Genomic DNA, 10000 nt, shown 5'->3' with positions numbered 1-10000 from the left:
GATATCCCCGTGCGGCTCCAGACTGGTTTATGATCCAGGGTAATCATATATATAATTACATAATTATATATGTAATAAATAAACTCAATAAACTCATAATTACTGCTTATCAATAGTTAGTAAGGCAGTTGTTATGTTGCGGGTCAATTTGACCCGTTGCGATATTGTTGGAAATACTGTTTTTTTTTCTTGATATTTTGTGACTTTTTCTCATTTATCATCATGAACATGCATGCAAAGTTATTGTATATGTATATGATTAAAAGTATATGACATATACAAACAAAATGACTATACGTTCGTACTATTCCTAATAGTGTCATTTTGACCCTCATAGGCAGCTATTCAGAAGAAACTGTACAGACCCAGAATAAAAACATGTATGTTCTGTATGGCAGGGCACTTGTGATGTGAGGTGTGTGTGTGTGTGTGTGTGTGTGTGCGAGAGCAAAACCAGCAGCGTGTGTGAAGTGCAAGAACTTCATATGCAGAAAACACACACTTGCTGTGCGCTCATCATGTCAGAAGAAACTTCTTGACTTTATGAAATGAGTCTACAAAACAAAAGTTGAGGCAACTTAGGAAAAGTAAACATTATTTTCATTATACAGCTCAATTTAACTGTTCAGTTATGATGTTCTAAGCATGAACAGCATCACTAATAATACAATGTTGTCAAAACAAAATTTTAAAAAATGGTTAAAAAATATTTTCATAAATCATATGTTCATATATATATTTCTGTAATGTTTGACAAATGTTGATATTAAAAGTTTACAATTTGTACCTGAATCTTTGTTGTTTTTCATAGTGTGATTTTTGAGGAATTGTATTGAATCTAATTAGGGTCAATGTGACCCGCTCCATAAAGGCTGTACACAGAACTCGAACCGTGCACGGGGGTTAAGTTTAGGATTAAGGATGTAGAATATGATCATGCAGAATAAAGCATTAATATGTGATTTATAAGTACTAATAAACAGCCAATCCCCCAGTAATATGCATGATAATAAGCAATAGTTCATATTGAGAACTGGCCCCTAAACTAAAGTGTTCCCCAGTAAATAAACTGAGAGTGAGAGCATCTGTCCGCTGAGAAGGATATACATGATCTGGACGGGGTCCATGGTGACGGCGCCGAGGTCAGAGCAGTCGCAGGCGTTGTCGATGACCACCATGAACAGGTTACTACTGGGAATCTGCTGGATCACAAATGACCTGGGGGGGGGGGGGGGGGGGAGAGAGAGAGAGAGAGAGAGAGAGAGAGAGAGAGGGGGAGAGGGGGAGAGGGGGGGAGAGAGAGAGAGAGAGAGAGAGAGAGAGAGAGAGAGAGAGAGAGAGAGAGAGAGAGAGAGAGTTTATGTTATTATAAACAGAGCTATTGATAATGTAAATGCACAATGCAAAGTGTTCAATTGAGCAATATATTGTTTCCAAGTCTTGTTTCTCCTTCATGAAAACCTGCAATATTTAGATGGAAAATTAGTATTTAAGTGTAAAGAATTATATGTGACTGAACTGACCATATGAAGGATGTCTGATGTGTTTTCAGCTGACCCAACTGTCCTGTGTGTGTGTGTGTGTGTGTGTGTGTGTGTGTGTGTGTGTGTGTGTGTGTGTGTGTGGTTGTGTGTGTGTGTGTGTGTGTGTGTGTGTGTGTGTGTGGTTGTGTGTGTGTGTGTGTGTGTGTGTGTGTGGTTGTGTGTGGTTGTGTGTGTGTGTGTGTGTGTGTGTGTGTGTGGTTGTGTGTGTGTGTGCGTGTGTGTGTGTGTGTGTGTGTGTGTGTGGTTGTGTGTGTGTGTGTGTGTGGTTGTGTGTGTGTGTGTGTGTGTGTGTGTGTGTGTGTGTGTGTGGTTGTGTGTGTGTGTGTGTGTGTGTGTGTGTGTGTGTGTGTAAGTATTGCACATACTTAACACAGCTTTCACAGTCGATATTCCCCACGGTTTCTTTAATGGTGCGCTCAGACACGAATGCTGGATACTCGGTGTCACACGGGACCAGCAGAGTTCTGCCTCCTCTCTGAGCTACACACACACACACACACACAGAGGAAGAGAAGGACTCAAGGAACGTAACATACTGTACAGAAAATGGAAACACAAACATGAATGGCAGGCGTGCAGTTCTTGCTTTAACGTCTGCATTTCATTCCTACAGATTTTTTTTATCACCCAGTGACAGTGTTACAACTGAAGTTTCACAAGTCATGCATTTCGAGATCTAAAAGTCTCATCAGCTGCTCTAATGAACACAGTTACTGCATTATTATTATTATTATTATTATTGTGACGTGACTGACTAGAGCCTTGAGCACTAGTTAACTCATATCCATATATTCTGCAGTTTTCTCACTTCTCACGGGATCCATATAGACCTCATTTATAAAGTGTGTGTACAGACAGGGTTGAAGTTAGACTGTGCGTACGCTGAAATCAAGGCCAGTGTCCGGTTTATAAAAACTATGTTTTCCGTGGAAAAGTTCTTAGTTCTACATCAGGTTCAGACGTACACACTTCTCCTGGTGGCAGAGTCAGTGTACAGCAGAGATCGACTGGTGCTCTTTTATACGTGACCCTGGACCACTAACACCAGTCTGGAGCCGCACGGGTATATCTGTGGCAATAGCAACTATACAGCGTATGGGTCAAAATTATACATGTTTCTTTTGTGCCAAAAATCATGAGGATATTAAGATCATGTTCCATGAAGATATTTAGTAAATGTCCTACCGTAAATATATAAAACATGTATTTGTGTGAGTGAATGCAGCACAATCGTGAACATAAATGCACAACTTTAAAGCAGATTTTCTCAATGTTTAGATTTTTTTGCTCCTCAGATTCCAGATTTTCAATAGTTGTGTCTCGACCAAATATTGTCCTATCCTAACACACCACACATCAGTGGAGAGATTATTTATTCAGCTTTCAGATGATGTGTACATCTCAATTTCAGAAAATGTACCCATGTGACTGGTTTTGTGGTCCAGGGTCACATATGTTAATGACATTATGTAGACGCCGTTAAGAAGGCAGAGATCTGAAACTGTTCATCTGCGCAGACTTTCACGATAATTTGTGATTTATAGATTTCACATCTGGAAGAGAGCTGTACACACATGTTTTGTTCATTAAGTTACATGTACACACACTGGAGGAATCATCGTAAGATCAAAAGTAGGACGGTTTCTAGGCAACATTTAATAACTGATCAACTCATAAAACACACTGCCTCATAAACACACATGATCACACACACACACACACACCCTTAATGGTGAGGTCAGAGTACCACCAGCTGTACAGGTTGAACTCCAGCACAAATCTGCAGACGAAAGGAAAAAGGGCAATAATGAAAGCAGTCACTGGACAGAGAGAGAGCAATCCCAAAACCGACACAATAGAGTAAAAAGTACAGTAATGTTATTAATATTTTGCATATAAACAAAAGTTTTCAGATTTGTAAAATATTCTTACATGACAAACTCAGTCAGTATCCACCGGACCGCTGCGAACAGAGCGAAGTACGGCTGCGGGAGAGGACAACCACCAGTCACACACCGACACGCAATAACCAGGGCAATTATTATCAATTACTCTGATTACAGATGTGGCAGAGCATTAGTACGCACGTGTAAGAGTGTGTGTGTGTGTAGTACGCACGTGTAAGAGTGTGTGTGTGTGTAGTACGCACGTGTAAGAGTGTGTGTGTGTGTAGTACGCACGTGTAAGAGTGTGTGTGTGTGTGTGTAGTACGCACGTGTAAGAGTGTGTGTGTAGTACTCACGTGTAAGAGTGTGTGTGTAGTACTCACGTGTAAGAGTGTGTGTGTAGTACTCACGTGTAAGAGTGTGTGTGTAGTACTCACGTGTAAGAGTGTGTGTGTAGTACTCACGTGTAAGAGTGTGTGTGTAGTACTCACGTGTAAGAGTGTGTGTGTAGTACTCACGTGTAAGAGTGTGTGTGTAGTACTCACGTGTAAGAGTGTGTGTGTGTGTGTAGTACGCACGTGTAAGAGTGTGTGTAGTACGCACGTGTAAGAGTGTGTGTGTAGTACTCACGTGTAAGAGTGTGTGTGTAGTACTCACGTGTAAGAGTGTGTGTGTGTGTAGTACGCACGTGTAAGAGTGTGTGTAGTACGCACGTGTAAGTGTGTGTGTAGTACGCACGTGTAAGAGTGTGTGTGTAGTACTCACGTGTAAGAGTGTGTGTAGTACGCACGTGTAAGAGTGTGTGTGTAGTACTCACGTGTAAGAGTGTGTGTGTAGTACTCACGTGTAGGATTGTGTGTGTAGTACTCACGTGTAAGAGTGTGTGTGTAGTACTCACGTGTAAGAGTGTGTGTGTAGTACTCACGTGTAGGATTGTGTGTGTAGTACTCACGTGTAAGAGTGCGTGTAGTACTCACGTGTAAGAGTGTGTGTGTAGTACTCACGTGTAAGAGTGTGTTCAGTACTCACGTGTAGGATTGTGTGTGTAGTACTCACGTGTAAGAGTGTGTGTAGTACTCACGTGTAAGAGTGTGTGTAGTACTCACGTGTAAGAGTGTGTGTAGTACGCACGTGTAAGAGTGTGTGTAGTACTCACGTGTAAGTGTGTGTGTAGTACTCACGTGTAAGAGTGTGTGTAGTACTCACGTGTAAGTGTGTGTGTGTGTGTGTAGTACTCACGTGTAAGAGTGTGTGTAGTACTCACGTGTAAGTGTGTGTGTGTAGTACTCACGTGTAAGAGTGTGTGTAGTACTCACGTGTAAGAGTGTGTGTAGTACTCACGTGCAAGAGTGTGTGTGTAGTACTCGCGTGCAAGAGTGTGTGTGTAGTACGCACGTGTAAGAGTGTGTGTAGTACTCACGTGTAAGTGTGTGTGTGTAGTACTCACGTGTAAGAGTGTGTGTAGTACTCACGTGTAAGAGTGTGTGTAGTACGCACGTGTAAGAGTGTGTGTAGTACTCACGTGTAAGTGTGTGTGTGTGTAGTACTCACGTGTAAGTGTGTGTGTGTAGTACTCACGTGTAAGAGTGTGTGTAGTACTCACGTGTAAGAGTGTGTGTAGTACTCATGTGTAAGAGTGTGTGTAGTACTCACGTGTAAGAGTGTGTGTGTGTGTAGTACTCACGTGTGTAAGAGTGTGTGTAGTACTCATGTGTAAGAGTGTGTGTAGTACTCATGTGTAAGAGTGTGTATAGTACTCACGTGTAAGAGTGTGTGTGTGTAGTACTCACGTGTAAGTGTGTGTGTGTGTAGTACTCACGTGCAAGAGTGTGTGTGCTGTGTCACTGGTCTGTGCATACACTCTACAGATGGCCTGATAGTCATACAGATTCACCCTGAAAACAAATACAAGAATTATTGTTAATGCATTTTATCCATAGTTACTATCAAGTGTAGCGTCAGTTCTGGCAGGTCACGTTAGTGTGTGTGTGTGTGTGTGTGTGTGCGTGAGCGTGTGTGTGTATGTATGTGTGTGTGTGTGTGTGTGTGTGTACGTGTGTGTACGTGTGTGTGTGTGTGTGTGTCACTATTATAACGGTGGATCGCTATTATAACGGCGGATTGCTATTATAACGGTGGATTGCTATTATAACGGCGGATCGCTATTATAACGGTGGATTGCTATTATAACGGCGGATCGCTATTATAACGGCGGATTGCTATTATAACGGCGGATTGCTATTATAACGGCGGATCGCTATTATAACGGCGGATTGCTATTATAACGGTGGATTGCTATTATAACGGCGGATCGCTATTATAACGGCGGATTGCTATTATAACGGCGGATCGCTATTATAACGGCGGATTGCTATTATAACGGCGGATCGCTATTATAACGGCGGATCGCTATTATAACGGCGGATCGCTATTATAACGGCGGATCGCTATTATAACGGCGGATTGCTATTATAACGGCGGATCGCTATTATAACGGTGGATTGCTATTATAACGGCGGATTGCTATTATAACGGTGGATCGCTATTATAACGGCGGATTGCTATTATAACGGCGGATTGCTATTATAACGGCGGATCGCTATTATAACGGTGGATTGCTATTATAACGGCGGATCGCTATTATAACGGCGGATTGCTATTATAACGGTGGATCGCTATTATAACGGCGGATCGCTATTATAACGGCGGATCGCTATTATAACGGTGGATCGCTATTATAACGGCGGATCGCTATTATAACGGTGGATCGCTATTATAACGGCGGATTGCTATTATAACGGCGGATTGCTATTATAACGGCGGATTGCTATTATAACGGCGGATTGCTATTATAACGGCGGATTGCTATTATAACGGCGGATCGCTATTATAACGGTGGATTGCTATTATAACGGTGGATTGCTATTATAACGGCGGATTACTATTATAACGGCGGATCGCTATTATAACGGTGGATTGCTATTATAACGGCGGATTGCTATTATAACGGCGGATCGCTATTATAACGGCGGATCGCTATTATAACGGTGGATCGCTATTATAACGGCGGATCGCTATTATAACGGCGGATCGCTATTATAACGGCGGATTGCTATTATAACGGCGGATTGCTATTATAACGGTGGATCGCTATTATAACGGCGGATCGCTATTATAACGGCGGATCGCTATTATAACGGTGGATCGCTATTATAACGGCGGATCGCTATTATAACGGTGGATCGCTATTATAACGGCGGATCGCTATTATAACGGCGGATCGCTATTATAACGGCGGATTGCTATTATAACGGCGGATCGCTATTATAACGGCGGATCGCTATTATAACGGCGGATTGCTATTATAACGGCGGATTGCTATTATAACGGCGGATTGCTATTATAACGGCGGATCGCTATTATAACGGCGGATTGCTATTATAACGGCGGATCGCTATTATAACGGCGGATCGCTATTATAACGGCGGATTGCTATTATAACGGCGGATTGCTATTATAACGGCGGATCGCTATTATAACGGCGGATCGCTATTATAACGGCGGATCGCTAATATAACGGCGGATTGCTATTATAACGGCGGATCGCTATTATAACGGCGGAACGCTATTATAACGGCGGATTGCTATTATAACGGCGGATCGCTATTATAACGGCGGATCGCTATTATAACGGCGGATCGCTATTATAACGGCGGATCGCTATTATAACGGCGGATTGCTATTATAACGGCGGATTGCTATTATAACGGCGGATTGCTATTATAACGGCGGATTGCTATTATAACGGCGGATTGCTATTATAACGGCGGATCGCTATTATAACGGCGGATCGCTATTATAACGGCGGATTGCTATTATAACGGCGGATTGCTATTATAACGGCGGATCGCTATTATAACGGCGGATTGCTATTATAACGGCGGATTGCTATTATAACGGCGGATTGCTATTATAACGGCGGATCGCTATTATAACGGCGGATTGCTATTATAACGGCGGATCGCTATTATAACGGCGGATTGCTATTATAACGGCGGATCGCTATTATAACGGCGGATTGCTATTATAACGGCGGATTGCTATTATAACGGCGGATCGCTATTATAACGGCGGATTGCTATTATAACGGCGGATTGCTATTATAACGGCGGATCGCTATTATAACGGCGGATCGCGGATTGCTATTATAACGGCGGATTGCTATTATAACGGCGGATGGCTATTATAACGGCGGATCGCTATTATAACGGTGGATTGCTATTATACCGGCGGATCGCTATTATAACGGTGGATTGCTATTATAACGGCGGATCGCTATTATAACGGTGGATTGCTATTATAACGGCGGATCGCTATTATAACGGTGGATTGCTATTATAACGGCGGATCGCTATTATAACGGCGGATCGCTATTATAACGGCGGATTGCTATTATAACGGCGGATTGCTATTATAACGGCGGATCGCTATTATAACGGCGGATCGCTATTATAACGGCGGATCGCTATTATAACGGCGGATTGCTATTATAACGGCGGATTGCTATTATAACGGCGGATTGCTATTATAACGGCGGATCGCTATTATAACGGCGGATCGCTATTATAACGGCGGATCGCTATTATAACGGCGGATTGCTATTATAACGGCGGATCGCTATTATAACGGCGGATCGCTATTATAACGGCGGATCGCTATTATAACGGCGGATTGCTATTATAACGGCGGATTGCTATTATAACGGCGGATCGCTATTATAACGGCGGATCGCTATTATAACGGCGGATCGCTATTATAACGGTGGATTGCTATTATAACGGCGGATTGCTATTATAACGGCGGATTGCTATTATAACGGCGGATCGCTATTATAACGGCGGATCGCTATTATAACGGCGGATTGCTATTATAACGGCGGATTGCTATTATAACGGCGGATCGCTATTATAACGGTGGATTGCTATTATAACGGCGGATTGCTATTATAACGGCGGATTGCTATTATAACGGTGGATTGCTATTATAACGGCGGATTGCTATTATAACGGCGGATCGCTATTATAACGGCGGATCGCTATTATAACGGCGGATTGCTATTATAACGGTGGATTGCTATTATAACGGCGGATTGCTATTATAACGGCGGATCGCTATTATAACGGCGGATTGCTATTATAACGGCGGATTGCTAGGATCGCTATTATAACGGCGGATTGCTATTATAACGGCGGATTGCTATTATAACGGCGGATCGCTATTATAACGGCGGATTGCTATTATAACGGCGGATTGCTATTATAACGGCGGATTGCTATTATAACGGCGGATTGCTATTATAACGGCGGATCGCTATTATAACGGCGGATCGCTATTATAACGGCGGATCGCTATTATAACGGCGGATCGCTATTATAACGGCGGATCGCTATTATAACGGCGGATCGCTATTATAACGGCGGATCGCTATTATAACGGCGGATTGCTATTATAACGGCGGATTGCTATTATAACGGCGGATTGCTATTATAACGGCGGATTGCTATTATAACGGCGGATTGCTATTATAACGGCTGATTGCTATTATAACGGCGGATTGCTATTATAACGGCGGGTTTGCCAGCGCGCGCCAGGAGCGGTTCACAGCCGAGGAGACCGACGTTCTCGTCAGGGCCGTAAAACACAGAGAAGTGACATTGTATGAGGATGATGGAGAAACACACACATTAGCTTCGGTTAAACAGGCGTATAATAATTTGGGTAAATGTGTAAGCTAGAATTTTTTTTTTTTAAATCTAGATCGATTTTTTTCACATCTTCACGGACACAACAATGATTTCCCTCGTGTGTTAATATTTTTCCTTGTAATAATGTATGATTTGCAAAAATGAAAACTGCTGCGTCTGTTTAGATTAGAGAATCAAAGTGTGTGTGTTGTTCACACGCTACATAATGGCCAAGCACGCACGCTTAAAATAGCATATGACTAACGCGCGGCGCCGCTGTCTTTAGACTGGGTTTCTCCTGGTCAGTGGCGGAGTTGTTTTCTGGAACTGCAGAATATCACCAGGGAACGTTTGCGCCGGAACACACTCCTCTTTACACTGAACCGCAAGTTCATTCCCTAATTTACCGACGTGCGTCTGTGGAGGGAAGAGTCCGCTGTGCGCGGGTGCAGAACAGGAATGACACATGCGTCATGTACAAAGTCAATTGCGCTGGGTGCAAGATAGGGCCCTCAGAGTGTTTGGCCCCAAGTGAGCAGATTTAGGGCACTTAGGACGTGTCTGAATAAATTTTTACTAGTTTAACGACTGTTCACACTCAAGAGAAACCAGCTAAGCATTCGCATACCTCTTAAACGAACCCATTGACACCAGTTTGCCCATCACAGCACCCTCAGCCTTCCCGAAGAACACACCAGTCTGAAAGAGACCCAGCGTGAATATCAGTGTGTGTGAGGAGAAGAGAATGGGTCTAATACTTCAGATTAACAGCAATACTGTACAAAATGGATTCAGTGTTTTATTCACTGTCTTTTATTTCTGCTCA

The 10000-nt window shown here is 42.9% G+C and overlaps 1 protein-coding gene across 1 annotated transcript in view; it reads right to left on the bottom strand.

The window, feature by feature from the left end:
• The window catches only part of cacna2d3a (calcium channel, voltage-dependent, alpha 2/delta subunit 3a), a 167047-nt gene that overhangs the window by 1601 nt on the left and 155446 nt on the right, over positions 1–10000 (bottom strand). The window contains exons 31-36 of the mRNA XM_079638159.1: positions 9803–9873; positions 5250–5325; positions 3477–3529; positions 3269–3324; positions 1910–2024; positions 1108–1218 (exon numbers count right to left, since the gene is read on the bottom strand). Coding sequence (XP_079494285.1) covers positions 1108–1218; positions 1910–2024; positions 3269–3324; positions 3477–3529; positions 5250–5325; positions 9803–9873 — 482 coding nt within the window. The remainder of the gene's footprint in view (positions 1–1107; positions 1219–1909; positions 2025–3268; positions 3325–3476; positions 3530–5249; positions 5326–9802; positions 9874–10000) is intronic.

Source organism: Phoxinus phoxinus (assembly GCF_949152265.1).
Source record: "Phoxinus phoxinus genome assembly, chromosome: 15".
Lineage (NCBI taxonomy): Eukaryota > Metazoa > Chordata > Actinopteri > Cypriniformes > Leuciscidae > Phoxinus > Phoxinus phoxinus.
Note: the sequence above shows the minus strand (reverse complement) of the source record. Positions and strands in the feature narration are given on the sequence as shown.